A 23140-nucleotide genomic window follows, 5' to 3' on the forward strand; every position below is an offset into this window, starting at 1 on the left:
TGCTAGGAACCTTATTTAAAAAAAAATTATCTGAATATAGTTGACACACAATGTTACATTATTTTCAGGTGTACAACATAGTGATTCAATTTCTCCATAAGTTATGCTATGTTCACAAGTATAGCTACCATCTGTCACCATACATTGCTATTACAGTATCAATGACTATATTCCCTATCCTGTGCCTTTTATTCCCTTGACTTATTCATTCCACAACTGGAAACTCCTTTATATAGGAATTCTGTTTACCTTTCTGTTCTTTTATTCTTGATAAGCTACAAGTCATGAACATTTCAATCAGCACATCCATTTACTTGTTCAATATCAAACAGCTACAAATTTTCCTTTTTCCTAAAATAAAAGTGCAGAGTGGAAGACTGCACACATCACTTCCTCCTTGAATTTTATAGGGAGGCAATCATTATTCTTTATTTTTCAATACAGCTAGAGGGTAAGGGGAACAAAAGATTGTTTTGTAGATGATTTTTAGAGTGTATACAAAAAGGCATATAATGAGCATGTGAAAAAGAAAATTACTTAATATTTTCAAACTTTCCCATTTACCCTGCCTAAATTTCATGTTCCATCTTTATTAATACTCCTTACTCCTTATCTCTTTTTCCTTCTAACATATTTGCCCAGCAAGAGCCCAACCCTAATTTTTTCCAATTTTCCAGCTATTCTACAGCAGCACCCAGGCATTTAAATGCCTTTTTTCCCAGCCACATTTAGTATAATACATTAAGTGGATTAACATTAAGTGGATTCTCAGTGCTATCTCAAAATTCTACTCCATCTTCTAGTAAGTAACTTTCCCACCCCCATGAGCAATTATCTCACACCTTTTTTCCTCTGCTCAAACTTCCTTTAACTTCTCCTCCTCCTCACCTGGAGCAATTAAGCATGCTTCTTATTTCAACTAAGAAAGTAACAATCTTTTTTTCTCTTACATTCCAATTCTAATCTCTTTCAAATCCTGTCAGGACTATTATAATATATACCAGAATCCAATCCCTTATTACAAATTACCTGTTACCTACTACTTCATTCAAAACACCATCATCTTTTGCCTATAACATCCTAAGAGCTTTTCATGCTTCCTCTCTCATATCCTATATAATCATTCTTAACACAACAGCCACAGTCATCCTTTTAAATTTATTTCATCCTCTGCTTAAAATCATTCACTGGCTCACCTCATAATAAAACATTAAGTATTTATCATAACCCTAAGTATCTCTCCTATCTCACTGTCTACCACTCTTCTTGCGTATTCTCCTTCAGAAAAATCCTGGCCTTCAAAGTCTTTCAAGGCCTTTCAAGGCAAGAACTTGTTCTTGCTTGTGTTTCACCACATAATAGCATGGCTCACTCCATCACTTCCTTCAGGCTTCTGCCCAAATGGTACTATGTCAGAGAGGCTTTCCCCTTTAGCCCAATAAAATGACACCAGCTCCATCACCCTTTATTCCTTTTCCTTGTTTTATTTTTAGTTCTTAGCACTATGCCAATATTGAAATATTATAAAATAGCATTTTTTTTTTTAACAGTCCACCTCTGGCCCAATAGACTATAACTTCCATAAGAATATGACTTTTGCTGTGTTCACTGCGGGATTCTCCAGGTTTAGAATGGACGTGATACAAGTAAAAGTTCAATAACTATTTGCTGAGTGAATAAATTTCTAAACATACCTTGTTAGAAGGTTTGAATTCTTGAATCTTTACTTCAGAAAGAATATTCAAGAGGGCATCTGCTGATAAGTCCTGTTTTTTTAAAGAGTAATTTTATGAAAAAACATTTTTTAAAATTCTGAATTCCAAAGCTAAAAAATCCTAAAAGGTCCTTACCATACTAAACTATTTGAATAATTTATCATCGGATTATTTAGACTACATCCACTTTGAATTTACCCTTATTCTACAAAATACCATTCATAAAGGGTGGGAGGCAGGGGTGGTGTGTAGGAAAAATTACTCATTAGTCAACAAACTTGAAATCTTAGTTCTTCCCATAAATTTTTAAAAAGGTAGTTTTAGGGCTGGTTGTATCAGACTGAGTGCTTTGCGATCAGGGACTATCTTGTAATTGTTTTATAAAGTTCCCTGCACAAAGTTAGACTCAATAAATACTAACTCAATAAATAAAATACATAAGTAAATGGAATTCATACCTTTGGAAGCAGAAAAATATTTAAATAGCTCAAGATGAACTTAGATGAATTCAAGGCTATCAGATCTATATTATTAAGAAGCTGCTTAGGAAAAACTAAGACATACTGCTTTTGAGGTCACCTACACTCTTATCACAAAATTGCCACTCTTTTAACAAAAAGAATACCAGACTGAATGGCACTATTTTAACCAGATATTTATGGTATATTTTACCATTAGCTCCAAAAAGGATTAATTTACAGTAGGCATTTTTATCTGGGTCCAAAATAGCCAGTGTTAATTATGGCTCTGGTGCCTATTTCCTCATTCAGCCCACCTAAAAGTATAGCAATTTATTTGACTCTATTTTGTATCTGTGAAGAAAAAAATCACGAATGCAGATCCGCCTCTCAATTAAAACTGTGTTAGACCCTTTAGATGTTAGTAAAGATGATGTCTAAGGGAATAGGATAAGGGTTAAGAAATGTCAATATGGGATAGCATTTTAAATTTCTTGAAATTTGAAGACATAAGTTATTATCACAAAATAAATCAAAGAAATGTTAACAAAGAGAATCTCTAAGGAATATTTAAAAATGGTTACAAAATCGTTCATTTTGGGTTTTCAGAGTAATTATGATAATTGAAGCTAACAGGTTATAAATGCTTTAAAAGTAAAGACAGGTCTTACATATACTTGTTTCATTACTTTAGAAAGAAAAATTTGACTTTCTTCTACTTAGTAATTCTGCAACAAGATTTTAGCTTCTGCTATGTTAGAATGGACAATACAACAAAACAAAAAGTTTACATCAAAGAACAATTCTTGTAACATAAAAACATATTTTGATGATGTAATTAGCTGATAGGTCATCAAATTTTTACCTGGTTTTGTATCACTTCCTAGAACTTGAAGGTTATCTTACCTCTTCTCTAAATGGAATGCAATAGACTGCAGCATATAGTTTTGCAGCATTCAGAAGAAAACTGAAGTGCCTTTTGAAATTAAAAAATAAGGCAAAGTGTGAATGAATGCACAGTTTCAAAGATGTTTAATTCATCAAAAACTATAGTCTTTGAAATGTTTAAGAAAAATAATCACGGAACTTTTGTTACAGAAATATTTAAAAGCTAGGCAATGAACTTCTGGTGTAGACCAAAGAAATTATAGAAGCTATAAGAAATATTAGATGTCTATCCTTCTAAGTACAAATATTCAGGAAAAGATCGTGACTACTTTGGGGAGAGGAGTGGCGAAAAGTAGAAAAATTAGACTAGTAAAAGAAAATTTATTTTAATTCATAAAAAAATTAGAAATTTTGTTTTAAAGAACATACATTAGGTTCAAATTAAGCAAATGAAGTTTGACTAAAAACACAAATAAAGCAGGTCTTATAGGAGAAGCCATCAGGATAAGGTGACTGGAAGCCAAACATAAACATCACATGAGAAAATTAAATGGGAGTTATTTGTTGAAAGGAGGTTGTTAACAAGCTAAGTGTTTAACTGGAATACATACATATGGGGGTATGTGTGTGTGTGTATAAAAATGTCTGTCTAAACATTAACTACTTTGAAAATTAATTTGAGATAATTTAGGGAGATATTTAATAGTAATTATTTTCCCCCCAAATAACTAAAGTTTCTTAAATACTGGCTTCATTTAATAGGAAAACATCTGTTGTCGTTTTATGGTTTTTGCTTATGGATAAAGTCAAAGAGGTAACACTTTGGTTTCACTTAAGTTAAAAATAATGAAGTTATTTTACCATTTAAACAAACATATTCATGTATGTGTAGGGAGAGTGACTGTGTCTGGCTTTATTGGCCAGATTAATATGCTAACTCTTAGAATAACAGGGATGCAATAATTTAACATTTCCAGAGCCTGAGGTTTTCACCCTGCAATGTAAACCGATAGACAGTTAAGAAATTTACAATAAAGGAGGCATATAAAACTGGATATAAATACTTACAAAGGTTCATTTAAATCAAATTTTATTGGAGAAGGGGGCCTCTTCGGTGATTGCCAAAACAAACCTAACAAAAGATACAGATATTATTTTCATTATAGGTTACTAGTAATAAATTATATTAAACATTCTTCTCAACACTTGGTCACACTTACTGCCATCTTTTAATCGTGTGTCTAGAGGAAAACAGTGAAGAAGCTGAAGAGCCTAAAGAAAAAAGATTAATTTAAAAAATTACTACTTAATATTATCTGGGGTAAAAAAATAAATAAATAAAAAATGCATAAAAGATATATACTGAAGCCTCCAGCTACCCTTGTATTCTCTCTATCCATTCTCCTGTCACTGCCCCCATATGTGGAATAACCTCTATTGTTATTTTTTAATTATTATGTTAATCACCATACATTACATCACTAGTTTTTGATGTAGTGTTCCATGATTCATTGTTTGTGCATAACACCCAGTGCTCCATGCAGAATGTGCCCTCTTTAATACCCATCACCAGGTTAACCCATCCTCCCACTCCCCTCCCCTCTAGAACCCTGTTTGTTTCTCAGAGTCCATAGTCTCTTATGGTTTGTCTCCCCCTCCTATTTCCCCCCTTCATTCTTCCCCTCCTGCTATCTTCTTTTTTTTTATTAACATATAATGTATTATTTGTTTCAGAGGTACAGGTCTGTGATTCAAACAGACTTACACAATTTACAGCGCTCACCATAGCGCTAACCCTCCGCAATGTCTATCACCCAGCCACCCCATCCCTCCCACCCCCCACCACTCCAGCAACCCTCAGTTTGTTTCCTGAGATTAAGAATTCCTCCTATCAGTGAGGTCATATGATACATGCCTTTCTCTGACTTATTTTGCTCAGCATAATACCCTCCAGTTCCATTCAGGCCGTTGCAAATGACAAGATTTCATTCCTTTTGATGGCTACATAATATTCCATTGTATATACATACCACATCTTCTTTATCCATTCATCTGTCGATGGACATCTTGGCTCTTTCCACAGGTTGGCTATTGTGGACATTGCTGCTATAAACATCAGGGTGCATGTACCCCTTCAGACCCCTACATTTGTATTTTGGGGTAAATACCCAGTAGTGCAATTGCTGGATCGTATGGTAGCTCTATTTTCAACTTTTTGAGGAACCTCCATACTGTTTTCCAGAGTGGCTGCACCAGCTTGCATTCCCACCAACAATGTAGGAGGGTTCCCCTTTCTCCGCAATCCCACCAACATCTGTCATTTCCTGACTTGTTAATTTTAGCCATTCTGACTGCTGTGAGGTGGTATCTCTTTGAGGTTTTGATTTGGATTTCCCTGATGCTGAGCAATGTTGAGCACTTTTTCATGTGTCTGTTGGCCATCTGGATGTCTTCTTTGGAAAAATGTCTGTTCATGTCTTCTGCCCATTTCTTGATTGGATCATTTGTTCTTTGGGTGTTCAGTTTGATAAGTTCTTTATAGATTTGGGATACTAGCCCTTTATCTGATATGTCATTTGCAAAGATCTTCTCCCATTCTGTTGGATGTCTTTTGGTTTTGTTGACTGTTTCCTTTGCTGTGCAAAAGCTTTTTATCTTGATGAAGTCCCAATAGTTCATTTTTGCCCTTGCTTCCCTTGCCTTTGGTGATGTTTCTAGGAAGAAGCTGCTGCAGCTGAGGTCGAAGAGGTTGCTGCCTGTGTTCTCCTTTAGGATTTTGATGGACTCCTGTCTCACATTTAGGTCTTTAAACCATTTGGAGTCTATTTTTGTGTGTGGTGTAAGGAAATGGTCCAGTTTCATTCTTCTGCATGTGGCTGTCCAATTTTCCCAACACCATTTGTTAAAGAGACTTTTTTCCATTGGACATTCTTTCCTGCTTTGTTGAAGATTAGTTGACCATAGAGTTGAGGGTCCATTTCTGGGCTCTCTATTCTGTTCCATTGATCTATGTGTCTGTTTTTGTGCCAGTACCATACTGTCTTGATGATGACAGCTTTGTAATAGAGCTTGAAGTCCGGAATTGTGATGCCACCAGTTTTGCTTTTCTTTTTCAACATTCCTCTGGCTATTCGGGGTCTTTTCTGGTTCCATACAAATTTTAGGATTATTTGTTCCATTTCTTTGAAAAAAGTGGATGGTATTTTGATAGGGATTGCACTGAATGTGTAGATTGCTCTTTGACATCTTCACAGTATTTGTTCTTCCAATCCATGAGCATGGACTGTTTTTCCATTTCTTTGTGTCTTCCTCAATTTCTCTCATGAGTATTTTAGTTTTCTGAGTACAGATTCTTTGCCTCTTTGTTTAGATTTATTCCTAAGTATCTTATGGTTTTGGGTGCAATTGTAAATGTGAGTGACTCCTTAATTTCTCTTTCTTCTGTCTTGTTGTTGGTGTATAGGAATGCCACTGATTTCTGTGCATTGGTTTTATATTCTGCCACTTTACTGAATTCCTGTATGAGTTCTAGCAGTTCTGGGGTGGAGTCTTCGGTTTTCCACAAAAGTATCATATCATCTGCAAAGAGTGAGAGTTTGACTTCTTCTCTGCCAATTCAGATGCCTTTTATTCCTTTTTGTTGTCTGCTGTGGCTAGGACTTCTAATACTATGTTGAATAGAAGTGGTGATAGTGGACATCCCTGCCGTGTTCCTGACCTTAGGGGGAAAGCTTTCCATTTTTCCCCATTGAAAATGATACTTGCTGTGGGTTTTTCATAGATGGCTTTTATGATATTGAGGTATGTGCCCTCTATCACTATGCTCTGAAGAGTTTTAATCAAGAAAGGATGCTGTACTTTGTCAAAAGCTTTTTCTGCATCTATTGAGAGGATCATATGGTTCTTGTTCTTTCTTTTATTAATGTATTGTATCACATTGATTGATTTATGGATGTTGAACCAACCTTGCAGCCCAAGGATAAATCCCACTTGGTCGTGGTGAATAATCCTTTTAATGTACTGTTGGATCCTATTGGCTAGTATTTTGGTGAGAATTTTTGCATCCGTGTTCATCAAGGATATTGGTCTGTAATTCTCCTTTTTGAAGGGGTCTTTGTCTGGTTTGGGGATCAAGGTAATGGTGGCCTCATAAAATGAGTTTGGAAGTTTTCCTTCCATTTCTATTTTTTGGAACAGTTTCAGAAGAATAGGTATTAATTCTTCTTTAAATGTTTGGTAGAATTCTGCTGGGAAGCCATCTGGCCCTGGGCTTTTGTTTGTTGGGAGATTTTTGATTACTGCTTCAATTTCCTTACTGGTTATAGGTCTGTTCAGGTTTTCTATTTCTTCCTGGTTCAGTTTTGGTAGTTGATACATCTCTAGGAATGCAGCCATTTCTTCCAGATTATCTAATTTGCTGGCATATAGTTGTTCATAATATGTTCTTATAACTGTTTGTATTTCTTTGGTGTTGGTTGTGATCTCTCCTCTTTCATTCATGATTTTATTTATTTGGGTCATTTCTCTTTTCTTTTTGATAAGTCTGGCTAGGGATTAATCAATCTTGTTAATTCTTTCAGAGAACCAGCTCCTAGTTTCATTGATCTGTTTTACTGTTCTTTCGGTTTCTATGTCATTGATTTGTGCTCTGATCTTTATTATTTCTCTTCTCCTGCTGGGTTTAGGCTTCATTTGCTGTTCTTTCTCCAGCTCCTTTAGGTGTAGGGTTAGCTTGTGTATTTGAGACCTTTCTTGTTTCTTCAGAAAGGCTTGTATTGCTATACATACTTTCCTCTCAGGACCGCCTTTGCTGTATCCCAAAGATTTTGAACAGTTGTTTTCATTTTCATTTGTTTCCATAAATTTTTTTAATTCTTCCTTAATTTCCTGGTTGACCATTCATTCTTTAGTAGGATGCTCTTTAGCCTCCATGTATTTGAGTTCTTTCCAACTTTCCTCTTGTGACTGAGTTCTAGTTTCAAAGCATTGTGGTCTGAAAATATGCAGGGAATGATCCCAATCTTTGGGTACTGGTTGAGACCTGATTTGTGACCTAGGATGTGATCTATTCTGGAGAATGTTCCATGGGCACTAGAGAAGACTCTGTATTCTGTTCCTTTGGGATGGAATGTTCTGAATATATCTGTGAAGTCCATTTGGTCCAGTGTGTCATTTAAAGTCTTTATTTCCTTGTTGATCTTTTGCTTAGATGATCTGACCATTTCAGTGAGAGGGGTGATAAAGTCCCCCACTATTACTGTATTGTTGTCAATGTGTTTTTTTGCTTTTGTTATTAGTTGGCTTATATAATTGGCTGCTCCCATGTTAGGGGCATAGATATTTACAATTGTTAGATCTTCTTGTTGGATAGACCCTTTAAGTAGGATATAGTATCCTTCCTCATCTCTTATTACAGTCTTTGGTTTAAAATCTAATTTGTCTGATGTAAGGATTGCCACCCTAGCTTTCTTTTGGTGTCCATTAGCATGGTAAATGGTTTTCCACCCCCTCACTTTCAATTTGGGGGTGTCTTTGGGTCTAAAATGAGTCTCTTGCAGACAGCATATCGATGGGTCTTGTTTTTTAATCCAGTCTGATAGCCTGTGTCTTTTGATTGGAGCATTTAGCCCATTTACATTCAGGGTAACTATTGAAAGATACAAATTTAGTGCTACTGTATTGCCTGTAAGGTGACTGTTACTGTATATAGTGTGGGTTCCTTTCTGGTCTATGTTACTTTTAGGCTCTCTCTGCTTAGAGGACCCCTTTCAATATTTCTTGTAAGGTTGGTTTCGTGTTTGCACATTCCTTTAATTTTTGTTTGTCCTGGAAGCTTTTATCTCTCCTTCTATTTTCAATGACAGCCTAGCAGGATATAGTATTCTTGGCTGCATATTTTTTCATTTAGTGCTCTGAATATATCATGCTAGTCCTTTCTGGCCTGCCAGGTCTCTGTGGATAGGTCTGTTGCCAATCTAATGTTTTTACCATTGTAGGTTACAGATCTCTTCTCCCGAGCTGCTTTCAGGATTTTCTCTTTGTCTCTGAGACTTGTGAGTTTTACTATTAGATGTGGGTGTTGACCTATTTTTATTGATTTTGAGAGGGGTTCTTTGTGCCTCCTGGACTTTGATGCGTTTCCTTCCCCAAATTAGGGAAGTTCTCTGCTATAATTTGCTCCAATATACCTTCTGCCCCTCTCTCTCCTCCTTCTTCTTCTGGGTTCACAATTATTCTAATGTTTTTTTGTCTTATGGTATCACTTATCTCTCGAATTCTGGCCTCGTGATCCAGTAGTTATTTATCTTTTTCTCAACTTCTTTATTTACCATCTGGTCTTCTATATCACCAATTCTCTCTTCTGCCTCATTTATCCTAGTAGTTAGAGCGCCTATTTTTGATTGCACCTCATTAATAGCCTTTTTGATTTCGACTTGGTTAGATTTCAGTTCTTTTATTTCTCCAGAAAGGGTTTCTCGAATATCTTCCATGCTTTTTTCAAGCCCAGCTACTATCTTTAAAATCATCAATCTGAACTCTAGTTCCAACATCTTAGTAATGTCTGTATTGATTAGGTCCCTGACAGTCGGTACTGCCTCTTGTTCTTTTTGTTGAGGTGATTTTTTCCGTCTTGTCATTTTGTCCAGAGGAGAATAGATGAATGAGAACAAAATGCTAACAGGGTAACAACGTCCCCACAAAATATATACTAAACAAATCAGAAAAGACCTGAAACCGGAGGAAAAGAAAGGGAAAGAAAGAAAAAAGGGAAAAAAAGAAAAAGATAAAAACAAAAACAAAACAAAACAAAATATGATCAAATATTATCAGGCTGCTGCATAGATCATTGCCACACACTAGATTTTGGGCATATTTTGGTCTGTTAGAAGAAAGTGCTTCCCAAAATTTTAAAGAAAGAACAACTTATATATGTACAAAAATAAGGGTTAATACAATGAAGGGATGGAATATGATTGTAAAAATGAAAATTATAAAAGATTTTATAAATGGAATTGATAAGAAGTTGGTTGAGAAAAGAAAGATGAGGATTAAAAAAAAAAGGGAGAGAATGTGATCAGGCAGGAGACTAGAACAAAGCTATAGACTAGAGATTTAGGGTATATTTTGATCTGTTAGAAGAAACTGTATCCCAAAATTTTAAAGAGAGAAATTATATATATATACCAAAAATAAGGTTAACTAATATGAAGGGATAGAATATGACTCTAAAAATGAAAAAAAAAAAAAAAGATTTTTTAAAAAAGGGATTGATAAGATGTTGGCTGAAAAAGAGAAAAAGAAAAATTAAAAAACAAAAAAAACTTTGAAAGACTAAAGAACATGGGAAAAAAGCCATGAATTCTATGTGCAGTATTCACCTAGCACTGGAGTTCTGCCATTCTCATTGATTGGTAAACTTGGTCTTGGCTGGTGGTTCTTGCTGATCTTCTGGGGGAGGGGCCTGTTGCCATGGTTCCCAAATGTCTTTGCCAGAGGTGGAATTGCTGCTCCCCTTGCCGGGTCCGGGCTAAGTAATATGCTCGGGTTTGCTCTCGGGAGCTTTTGTTCCCTGCAAACTTTCTGTACAGCTTTGGAGGAGGACAGTGAAAACTGCGGCCTCCCAATCTCCGCCCCGGGGGAGCTGAGAACTCGGGCCCCACTCCTCAGTGAGCCCCCAGAGAAAAGCAATCACTCCCATCTCCCTGGACTCCGGCAGCACTCCGTGCTCACCCGGCCTGTGACTGAGCGTTTCTATCTCTGGCACCCGACCCCGTGTGGAGTCTCCAAACCCAGCAGATCCCTGCGGTGAGCTCCTGTGCCGCTCCTCCTCAGGGAGGAAGGGGAGTCTTCCCGGATCTGCCGCTTGTTGGGTCCCTGCTGGAGGAGCAGGGGCCTGACTGTGCCATGGATCACAGTTTATGGCAACCCTGAGCTGAGAGCCTGCTCCTCAGCTGTGTCTCTGCAGCTGGCTTCCCCGCTCCAATACCTGAGAGCTCTGCCGCACTCAGGCACCCCCGGTCTTTCTGTGACCCCGAGGGTCCTGAGACCACACTGTCCCAGCGAGAGTTCCATCCCTCAGTGGAGGAGACGTCTAAAAGTTCTGATTTTGTGCTCTGTGGCTCTATTGCTTGCCAGAAGCAGCCGACAGAGGTCCCCTCCCCCGCCGCCTATCCTCCTGAATATTGCCTCGGATTCACTTCTCTGCATGTCCTACCTTCCAGAAAGTGGTCGCTTTTCTGCTCAGAATTGTTGCTATTCTTTTCATTAATCTCCTGTTGAGTTCGTAGGTGTTTAGAATGGTTTGATTCCTATCCATCTGAATTCCTGGGACCAGACGAAATCCAGGTCTCCTGCTCCTTTGCCATCTTGCTTCTCCCCCCCCTTGTTATTTTTTATCAACACTTAGTTTTTTCTTTTTTTGCATCTACAGCAAACATGAATATACATTATTTTATCACTTTTTACACAACAGTGGCATATTTTACCTACAATTCTGCTCCTTTCAAAGAGCTAATTTACAAAAAAACGAAACCAGTAAAAATATACAATATTTTGTATTTTGAGATGATAAATGATGTTTGAGATACACTTCAATACCATCTGGGGAGGGTATATTGGGAAGGTTATATGGATGAAACAAGATTATCTACAAGTTGATAAATGTTAAACCTGGGTGACAGATTTGTCAAAGTTACATGGGGGTTCATTACACTATTTTTTCCACTTTCCCTGGTTGAATTTTTCCATAGCAAAAGAGCTTAGAAAAAAAAAAGTACAAAAGGTAAGGACTAGAAAGAGTTCTTTAGATTTTGAAACAAGGGGTCATTGATAATTATGGTAAAAATAATTTGAATAGGAGTGGGGAAAGAAGACACATTCACTGGATGAGGAAGTAGCAACAGTAAGTGTAAGACCACTTACGTAAGCAGCCGAGCCAAGAAGGAAATGAAAAGCAAGGATAAGTGTAATCAAAAGACTTTTTTAAAAAGATGAACTTACTTTATAGTCCGATAGGTAAGAGCCTAAAGAGAGGGAGAGACTCAAGAGAGAGTGCAGGACACATTCTAGCAACTGCGAGTAATGGGAGATAAGAATAACAGCTAATATTTAGTGAGCACTTATGGGCTAGGTTCTGCTCAAAATGCTTTGCATGTATTCACTTATTTGATCCTCACACTACCCTATGAATTATGCACCAATTTATTAACCCCATTTTACAAATGAGGAAACAGAAAACAGACATAAAATGTGATTTTGGATATTGGTGGGCAAGGCAAAATTCAACTTTCTTACTGAACATCTCTATTTTCTCAGTTTCTTCCTTTATTCTGAACAACAAATTTCTTTTAGACTACTGATGAAATGTATTCCTTATTCTCCAGAAGGAACACCTATCTGAAACCCAATTTTGCGCATAGAGAGATAAGGATCAAGTAAATGTATGACTGACAAACCAATGGGTGGAGTTTAAGTGAATTCTTTTAACATTCAAAGAGAAATCAGTTGTGTGCCCTGCACTTGTTTTCACTTAACTTACTACTTATTTCTGGAAAGATTCCCAAATGAAAGAGCAGATGTTTGGCTAGTGAAATTAATTTGGTAGCAATTAAATGTGCCAAGGTCATATCTCTTCTTAATGTTTTATAATGCATACTTACCTTATGGTTAAAATATTTTTCAAATTTTAATCTTGCTAATTCTACACACTGGGACCAACTTCTAGGTCTTCTGCTAAGTAACTTAATAACTTGAAAACAGCCTTCTAAACTGTGCCCAGTTTGAATCTTCTAGCATGAGAGAAAAAAACAAACCATCAAAATAAATACATTTCTAATTAAACACACAACACCCACCTACCCACCCACATCATTCCCGGGGAAGTATTAGCCAAAGTTTGAAGTGCCAGCTCACGTGACCTATGATTTTAATTTTTACACCATGAGCTCCTTGTGCCTGCCTTTTTCTTCTCCCTCTTTCTTTCCTTTTTTTTGGGAGGGAGAATGGGAAAAGACAGCACATGAAATTTCAACTGTAGTTTCTTATCTGACAAGCTATCCTCATGTCTTGCTGGCTGTAAGTTGTTAGTACTACAGATGTACTTAATATAAGAAGTGCTTATGAATAACATTTTACACTAAAAAGCTGGCCTGTTTAGTATTGGAATAAAGAAAAGTAAGAAAACATCTTTAAAGTTGTCCTCATTATAAGAGTATTAAGTCTCAGAGATTACTGTCCACTCATGAAATTTTCACTAGAACTCATCTCAGTTTTTTTCCGAAGAGTTTGATTAATAAGCTATTTATTATTTTATTATTATGACATCTTTCTTAGGTTGAACCATATGAATTTCTGTTCTGTGGGTCAAACATGGTCAAATATTGGCAATTCTACATAGTTTATACAAACTAAAAAAGGGGTCATTTGTGACTTGCTAATTTCAAGATTCCTCATGCACTTACTATGTACCATAATGATGCTATAATCTTTCTTTAAAGAGGTAAAATAAACTATTTATAGGCAATTTGCAAATAATATTACACTGAGACAGTGTTGAGATTATATTAAAATGTATTGATTTTTACCTGTAAGACTTCTTCTGCAGATGGATAAGTTTGCCAAAATTTGTTAAATAATGAAGGCTTATGGGAAAAGGAACTTTCAAACTATAAAGGAAAGAAAGAAAAAAAAAGTTACAAATAGAAGTCTTTTTAAAAATTGGAAATATCTTTTCTACTTCAAATAAAAATTTCTTGAAATAAAGATCTTTATTACCTTATCTCTTGCCCACTGTATAGTATGTTCAATAGCAGCTGGAAAGGATTTTAGAGTACAAAATGGTATTTCCTCTTCTGGGGGATCCCGCTAATTTATAAAACATGACAACAGATAGTTAAGAAAAGCAATGGCAATTTTTCACCGATTGAGTGTTTTAAGACATTAAAAAATAAAATGAAATAATAAAATGAACCCAACATTTTTATATCTTCTCCTAGGCAAATAAGAGGAAAAATGGATTCTTTTGACACTTAACCTATTTATTAACAGCAGTGTCACAAAAATACATGAATTTTATATAACTTATTTTCTGTTTACTTATTTGGTACCATGTGGTACTTACAGCAGGCTCCAATATATAATTAATTTTTTTCTCCAAGAATCAAGGTGACATTGAAAACTTTACATTCCCTACTTTGAAAAGTAATTCATGAATCCCCAAAACAGTGCTCAGCATACCAGGAGTTTCTTTCTCCATGGAGAAAAAAATTTAGGAGCAGGGATCATATATCCTTGATGCTTGGTATAGTTTTGTACAGAAAATATGTATTAAATAAACAACAAATAAAAAACGAATGAAATCTTGCCATTGCAACGACATGGATGGAGCTAGACAGTATTATGCTAAGTGAAATAAGTCAGAGAAAGACAAATACCATATGATTTCACTCATATGTGGAATTTAAGAAATGAAACAAAGGGGGAAAAAAAAGAGAGGCAAACCAAGAAACAGACTCTTAACTACAGAAAACAAACTGATGGTCACCAGAGGGGATGGGGTTGGGAGGATGGGCTAAATAGGTGATGGGGACGAAGCAGTGCACTTGGATGGGCACAGGGTGTTGAATGGAAGTGCTGAACACTATATTGTACTCCTGAAACTAATATTTCACTGTACGTTAACTAACTGAAATTTAAGTAAAAACTTAAAAAAACAAAATTAAAAAAATAAATACAAAATTAAAAAAATAAAAAGAACTTTCAAAAAAGAAACAGCAAATGTCTATGTTGTCTCATGTAAAAAAAATACCATTAAAAAGATCCATTTTCTATTATAGGGTACATTTGGCTTAGCCTTATTGGTTTAACCAATCTAAAATGACTCACTTTATCACTTTTTACTTAGAGATTTATATTTCAGTTTGTTCCTATGAAATACCATAAAATATTTTATAAACCAAAGAGGGAAGCTGGAAGAGAATTCTATTTTTCCTGAGTATAAAGTCAGAGAATATAGGAAAAGGCTTGGGAAAAATGTGGTAGAAAATCAAGCATTCTCTATTTTGAAAATCTTCCAATATGACCTCAGCATATCATGATTTTCTCTAATTTCCTTCAAATTAAACTTATATAAACTTCTGATTTCATGAGAATGGGAAAACAAATTTTATGTCTTTAAAAATTTTACTAAAGCAAATTAACTATTAAATAAAGTGATATTTACACTTGTAAAAACATTCCTCTTTCCATTTTACAACTTGAGTTGGTCTTTTTTAAAATCCTAAACCCTACAATTATTTCCTAGGCCAGTGTTTTTCAACTTTGGCAGTGTATCAAAATCACTTGTAGAGTTTAAAAAAAAATTACATCTATATGCCTTATATATAGATATAGAGGGCTTGGTTCCTCCCATGTATCAACAGAGTCATCAGTAAGATTTTGGGTGGTCAGTTCAAACGTTGTTAGAAAACCAATTAAGCACCACAGAGAAATAACAGTAAACACAAGAATAAGAATGCAAAAAAGGGAGAAATAAAATTTTGATGATTTAAAAAAATAAGTTCAACTCTCTTTAAAAAATGCATATGCACATATGTTGGAAATTACTGACAGATCAATTAACAGATTAGGAAAGCTAAATCAAATTTGCTGACTAATGAGAAAAAAATGAGATATAAACATTATGAGATATAAAGAAGAGAGGCATTTATTTCAAAATGTCAGTTCACTTACATGACTATTATAGGATTCAGTTAAATGAGGTACAATAACTTCAGTGTGTCCCTTAGTGCCCATTGTTCCAGAATCTAAGAGGGGTCGTAGATTTGCTAAGCAACGGCTATTTGAAAAGATAACAGGTAACGAAAAGTTAAGTGAGCAATAACAATGTAAGCAGAGGACATCTTACCACCTTCTGTTAATCATTTCACACACTGATCACTTTTTGAATGTAACATCAGGAAACAGATACACTACCACCAAATAACGCATTTATCATTTCTGTCCCCCTTCTCCCACAAATTTTGTTGCTCAACCTAGTAATTTTTGTCCGTTTCTTCTTCTACTACTACTACTAGATTTTGGGCTTCAACTTTCTTTTACTCTAGGTTAACTCTTAAACTAATGTACTGCCCTTTCTTGCCTTGCTTTCTATTTCTTCTTTGGTTATTTTCTTTCTTCTTTTTTTTTAAAGGTTTTATTTATTTGACAGAGAGAGACACAGTGAGAGAGGAAACACAAGCAGGGGGAGTGGGCGAGGGAGAAGCAGGCTTCCCGTAGAGCAGGGAGCCTGATGTGGGGCTCGATCCCAGGACCCTGGGATCATGACCAGAGCCGAAGGCAGACGCTTAACAACTGAGCCACCCAGGCGCTCCCTCTTTGTTTATTTTCTGACTATAAGTTCTGTCCTACTGTATCTTCTCAATATTCTCTTTATCTCAACCAATATTAACCTTCTTTCTTAATACTTATAATACCTATATTCTACACACTTTAATTTCTTAAAGTTTTTATTCTCCCTTCCTCTGCCCAAGATAACAAACTTTCAACTACACTCTCCACTGGCAAATTTTTCTGTTAATAAATCTGCTCTAGAACTCTAACATTAAAAAGTCATATAAAGATGTAAGAAAAATTATATAAGACATACACATTATAGTCACTCATTCATCTACTTATTTAACAACTATTTCCTGAATGACATATGTTGGGCACTGAGGATACAGTGATGGGAAAATAAATGGTCCCTGAATAAATGATCTAGTGAGGAAACAAGTATTAATTAAATACATGTATCAGTAAAAATAAGCACTATAAAGAAAAAAACAGAATGCTGTGAAAGGTTACCGTAGGAGGATCTATAGAATTTAGTGGTTAAAGAAATTCTGTTTGAATAAAGATACTTAGGATGAAAATGAAAGGTTGGAAGAAAAAAAACCCCAAAACTAAACCAGGTAGATTTGGGTCAGAATTTTTAGAACAAGATAAGCATAATTTCCTGAGTCTGAAGGAGAGTATGTACAAGTCTCTGAGGTGAAAAAGTGTTGGATACCTTACAAGAACTGAAAGAAGGAAGGTGTAGCTGGAATGAGGGGAGCCAGCAAAGATAGGTAAATTTTAAGCTAGGGTGGTAGACAGATGGCAGACACTCTATGAAAAACATTTAGGCCATGTAAAGATTTTGAATTTTATCCTAGGTATAATGGGAAATCATAAAAAGGATGTGGGCTTGAGAACCACAATAGAAACACAAAGAATGATCAGAAAATTGGGTAACTTTTCAATAAATAGGTGTGGAAAAAAGTGAAAACAAAATAAATTTTTATGAACCTGAATTTTAAGAACATACCTGTCTACATATCTCCTGGCTTCCACATTATCTAATGCTGTAATAATTATATCTTGTTTAGTATAGAACTCATCATTGTAAATAGCCTCAGTAGCTGGACATACTTTATTCAAGTGTGCATCTATCTTTAATTGAGGATTTATTTTGAGGGTTGCATCGGCAGCAGTATAGCTTTTAGGTTTCTAAACAAATAACAAATAAAAACAGAAGAAATAAATGTTAAACAGAAAAGCTAGACCATAATTGAACTTACACATTTTTTATAGGAGAGTAAAGTAATGAGACCAGCTTTCATTTTTAGTTTGTGGAAATTATATTCACTGTAGTCACATTACATTTAATAATCTATATTAGTCTGAATAATTAACACATTATTAATGGAAATCTAAACAACCTCTATTTTAGCCATGTGCTTTAGAGTTCTTAAAATATCAGTTATTAAAAGTGCATTTTTCCTAGTATTAAGGTTTGAACTTGGTAAGTGCCTAGAAAAAAATAACACATTCAGTAAAATATTAGCAATCCTAACTCTGCAAAAAATGAGCTCTCACAGGTATGGGAAGTTAACACTTTGGTACTGAAATCTTATAAATATATTACTAATTTCTTGATGGAAATATTTAAAAAATTATTATATATGTTTCAGTTTTATAAGAGTCCCCTTGACACGTTTTTACTTCTCAGTGATGTTAAGTACATAAATTGTAAACTTTGTCAGAACTTAGTAAAATAAAAATAAACAGGCCTTAAAAGTTCTTCTATAAGTAAAATGCACAGAGTGAATGAATTGTGTGACATACATTTTGGTTCCTGACAGACGCTGTTATTTGTTTTGTATTTGGATAGGTGAGGCAATTATGCCACATGCTCTAGTAGTTACTTTCCTGTTAATGACATTCCTTACTTTGGCCAAGATTATCAATGGGTTGTTGAACAATAAACTGCAAAAACATTTTTAAAGAAAAAGCAAATATGTTTCACTGACTAAAATGCTTCTTTCCTTAAATATTTTGAACTTTATAAAAAAGACTGAAAACTAGCATTATTTTACAATAAAGAGGATGTTAAATAAGTAAGATCAAAGAGCAAAAAATTCAAAGTGCTAAACTTTACCTATTTTGTAATAAAAACTCCAAAAGACAGTGCCAAATGTGTGATCTATTAAAACCTAAAATTAGGAAATCTGTCTCTGTATCCTTAGTTTCTAAGATTAAATATGTAGATACACCCTGATTATAAAATGAAAAAAATACTTCCCATGATTCACAGCTTAGATTTTATATCCAAAATCAATGCAAAGACCAATTTTTACATTAAAAAAAATTGTGTATTTGTCCCAAATGTTATTCTCAATGTTTGATAATTTGAGAGTCTAGTAATATAAAAACAAATTATGCTTGTTCAAGCACTATTTTCTATTTATAAAAAGGAAACTCTCTTTTTTGTATAACACAATAGATAACTTAAATTTGAAACAGAGTAGCAACAAACCTGTATGTGGTGAGGCCGAAATAGGAACTGTCTATTCAAGTTGGATTTTTCTATCAAGTCAGGATCTGTAACTGTAACCTAATGTCAAGAATAGAAAAAAGCTGAAATTATGTAAGAGAAAAATTTAAATCTATTTTGCTTCTCTCAGAAAGACTAAAACAATTCCCAGAAGTTACTCTAAATTATTTTAGCTGGTAGAAGTTATAAAAATAGAAGTTATAAAAATACAAATATTCTAGTGGTTACCAATACTAATATTTTTATACTATAATTAATATTTAGCATAGGAACATGTTAAACAAAACTGCTGAAACTGATGACAATTCGTGCTCAAAATTTTTTTCTAATTATTCGTAACAAAATAAGAGGCTAAAAACATCACCACATTTTAGAAACATGTGATGGATTAGCCAAAGAGGCAGTAGCGCTTCTTTCTAAACATATTTATTTTCAATTGCAACAAATTTGGAAAGAATGTCTGCATGTTTCAATTTGAAAGGAACTCTTGCTAAAGCAGAGGTCTACAAACTACAGTGTAGGTAACCTGCCTGTTTTTGTAAATAAATTTTGTTGGAACACAGTCATGCCATTTGTTTTAAGCACTGTCTATGGTTGTTTTCATGCTGTAATGGCAGAGCTGACTTGTTGTGACAGAGATCCTTGGTTCACAAGCCTAGAATAGCTGCAATCTGGTCCTTTAAGAAAAAGTCTGCAGACATTCTAAGGGATGCAAGATGAAAATAAACAGATCCAAGATAATCTGAAAAGTATTCATAATGCATTTGTCACTTACATTAGTATTTGTACAAGATCTGACTAGGAGCAGTATTTCTCCAGTGTGTTTGAGTTGTTAGATAGTGACTGATGGTTCACAAACACATTCACTTTCTTTTAGCTGGTATTACCTGATTGTATCTGTTTTTGGGGGGTTTGTTTTCAACATTTCTATATAATTATGTGTTAGAGTGTGTCTCTTTTAAATAGGAAAAAAAAAGCACCAAACAGAAAATGTCTCTTAACAAAAATTTAATCAATATATAATTATTGTGATTACTGATATAAGGCTTTTTTTTTCTACCTCCCCCACCCCACTTTTTATTCACTCCCTTTTTTTGGGGGGGCGGTCTTAAGTTTTCTTGATTCCAATCCCCCTCAATCCTTACTGAATTGGTCTGGAAGTTAAACATCTATTTTTATGTGGTTATACTCAAAATTTTCACATGCACATGTGACTTAAGCTCTAATGACAATATCCATCTTCCTCTTGAATAATTAGAGGATATCTGAACTCTCCCTTCTCCTTTCATATCAATGAACATTATACTTATTTTTAATCATCCCATCCCCAAAGTCAATATTTTAATTAAAGCTTAAAAAAAAACCCAATAATTATATAAATCTATGAATGCTGACAAATGCCTCTACTTGCCCTTGCTTCATGCACTGCTCATGTTATTTATTAAGTTCTTTCAATGAGAACCAATAAATGATCATCTTTCATCATTTCACCTGTTAGTTATCTTTATTTCTCTTGAAAGATAATGTAGTTGGATACAGAAATCTAGATTGACAATAATTTTCCAAAGCACTATGAAGATATGCTTCTCTGTCTTCAGGTGTGCATTTATTGCTGATGAGAAATCTATTAGGTAATCTCTCTTTTTATCTTTGCCTTTGATTTGCTGACTAGTTTACCTTTTCAATTTCAACACACTGGTCTCTAACTCTGGAAACTTTTGTCATTATCTTGGAATATATTGTTTTTCATTATCTTTACTCTCTCTGAAAATTCTACTATACTTATGTTGGACCATGCAAATGCATCCTCTTTCTTTAAAGAAAGATATCTTTCTGCGTTTTTAACTTCTATTCATCAATTCTCACTTCAGTTATATGTGAATTTTAAGTTCACTGACTATACAAAAAGTCTTATTTGGTTTCCTGTAAAAATTTTAGTGCCTTCCCCCTCTCATGTTTCTATCCGCCCCCCCCGCCTTTTTTTTTTTTTTTTACCTTTGGTCATTTTAAACTCTATTTTAAAGTTTGTTTGCTTCATTATTTGTAGCACTCCTGTTATCTATAGTTCTTAGCTAATTTTTCTATTTTCATTGGCTGATTTTTCTTCTAGGTGGTACTTTTTTTCTAGTGGACTGTCATTTTTTATTGTGAATTGTCTTGAACAGATGTTAATTTCTCTGCATAATTCTATGTACTCTTGGTGTTTAAGATTCACCATGATGCAATTTCATATTTGTTTTTGTCAGAGCTTTGGAAATTTCAATGGTCTTATTTGTTATATTCATCTCTCTGCTTGAAGTTTTTTGTAAGATATAATTCTGGATTCCACACACCAGTGTGGTACATGCTCTTAGTTAAAAGTTTCTCATGAGTTACTTCCTTTTCTATTTAATGTTTTGGACATATACTCAAGAAATACTTGTGAATAACTACAGCTTTTAGCTCAGGAATTAATTTCTTTCTTGGTTCCTGGAACCTGGGGATCTCCCTTTCCTTTTTCCCAGTTAGTTTGGCTACATTTGTAAACACTATAAAAAAGAATAATTTACATGGCAAATCTCTGTATTTGCAGGATAGAGATCTGTGCACATTAACTTACTGTGTTTTGTCACCTGAAATCAGGATTATTTACCAAAGTACCTTTATATGCTGATATGCATTATGAATTTCCAAGGAGTTAAGATATTCAGGTGATTCCCAAACTTAGGTAACCAAGATTTCTTTTTTTTTTTTTAAATTAGAAATACCTTTTAAAATCACCAGAACTAATAGTGGCTTGTGAAACACAACTTAAGAAATGCTAAGCAGGAAAAATATATATGTAAGAATATCTGTCTATAACTGTAATAGTAATGAATACCCTTTTTAAGTAGAACATTAAGACAAAGTTAGTATAACTATAAAATGTGAACTAGTATATAAATTTTAGTCATTTCATTACTTATCGTTAGTCACCATGATAAATCTATGAAATCACTACTCCGGGAAGCTAGTTTATAGCAAAACAAAGGCAAAACAAATTAGCAAAATATATTTCTATTTAAATATATGACATGGCTTCCCAATTAACTCACATTTATCTTCTTAAGAATTTAAATTGAACACCAAAGTTTATATTACTCCCTTTTATTTTGATAATCACTAATTGAAACTTAATCTGAGAACTCCGCCACTTTCTAATGTTAGCTTCTCCCATCTTAAAAGATTTATTTAATAATTAATAAGGAATCTTAATAGAAATAACAATTCTAATGTGCTTTATAGTTTGCAAACCCTTTTCCCATTTGATCTTCATAATTACATTATGACTTAGGAAGCAGAGATACCAGTTTCATAGTATTAGAGAAAGAAACTGAGGAACAGAGAATTCAAAGTAATTTGCCACAAGGTCACATAACTTCTGGAAAAGTGGTCAGAACAGAATCAGAATTTTCCAATTTCTAGCATAATTCTCTCTCCTCAAAAATTAGTATTTCAGATCTATGCAGTCAAATATAGTACAAAAATGAGCAGCAACAGAAATACAAACTTTTAACTCTCAAGGATTTTTATCTTACCATTCCTTTTTCTTTGCTTGTACCAACACCAAGTAAAGCAAAATTTTTTAACATTTCACAGCCTATGGCTCCACATCCTACCTATAGAGGAGAAAAATGAAATAGATTAAATACAATTAAGACTACTTACTACAGGGAAATGTTATATTAACTTTCTTCAAATGCCAATTTTAAATATATGTGTAATTTTTAAAATAATTTGAACATTTGTGATTCATTTTACTTTAGAATACATAACTAATTTATTATGCTATTTTAACTGTTCCAGTCAAAGAAGAAAAATGTATAAATCAAGTAAGGAAAAGCATAATATTTACAATTCCTTTAAACAGAAGACATTTTAATATTCCAACAAAAGCAAACAACTGAGCTAATTATTTGTATGAGATAGAAACAAATATCACAAAACATCAGTGCAACATTTTGATGAAAAAGATTCCTTGTTTATAATTTTCAAAATTCATTTGATGAAGCTACCTATTCTAAGACTTTCTATAGCTCAGCAACAGCTGCTGATATTCAAGACATTATTTAAAAAACTATTACTACAAAATCAGCAGTTATTTTCACAACTGATTATAATAATAAAAAAAAACCATCAATGGCAGGAAAAGGAGTTTTATGGTAATGGGGAGAGATTTGCCAATGCACTAACTAAGATTTAAGAAA

The 23140-nt window shown here is 34.2% G+C and overlaps 1 protein-coding gene across 1 annotated transcript in view; it reads right to left on the reverse strand.

Moving 5' to 3' along the window:
• UBA6 (ubiquitin like modifier activating enzyme 6) overlaps nucleotides 1-23140 on the reverse strand; it is an 85092-nt gene that overhangs the window by 10007 nt on the left and 51945 nt on the right. The window contains exons 17-27 of the mRNA XM_045881071.3: nucleotides 22472-22552; nucleotides 18897-18974; nucleotides 17406-17587; nucleotides 15791-15896; nucleotides 13835-13924; nucleotides 13645-13725; nucleotides 12721-12849; nucleotides 4282-4333; nucleotides 4130-4193; nucleotides 3080-3149; nucleotides 1695-1766 (exon numbers count right to left, since the gene is read on the reverse strand). Coding sequence (XP_045737027.1) covers nucleotides 1695-1766; nucleotides 3080-3149; nucleotides 4130-4193; nucleotides 4282-4333; nucleotides 12721-12849; nucleotides 13645-13725; nucleotides 13835-13924; nucleotides 15791-15896; nucleotides 17406-17587; nucleotides 18897-18974; nucleotides 22472-22552 — 1005 coding nt within the window. The remainder of the gene's footprint in view (nucleotides 1-1694; nucleotides 1767-3079; nucleotides 3150-4129; nucleotides 4194-4281; nucleotides 4334-12720; nucleotides 12850-13644; nucleotides 13726-13834; nucleotides 13925-15790; nucleotides 15897-17405; nucleotides 17588-18896; nucleotides 18975-22471; nucleotides 22553-23140) is intronic.

This window comes from Mirounga angustirostris, unplaced genomic scaffold (assembly GCF_029215605.1).
Source record: "Mirounga angustirostris isolate CCGP_5_RB_7025 unplaced genomic scaffold, mMirAng1.0.hap1 SCAF_2, whole genome shotgun sequence".
In the NCBI taxonomy this organism is placed as follows: Eukaryota; Metazoa; Chordata; class Mammalia; order Carnivora; family Phocidae; genus Mirounga; species Mirounga angustirostris.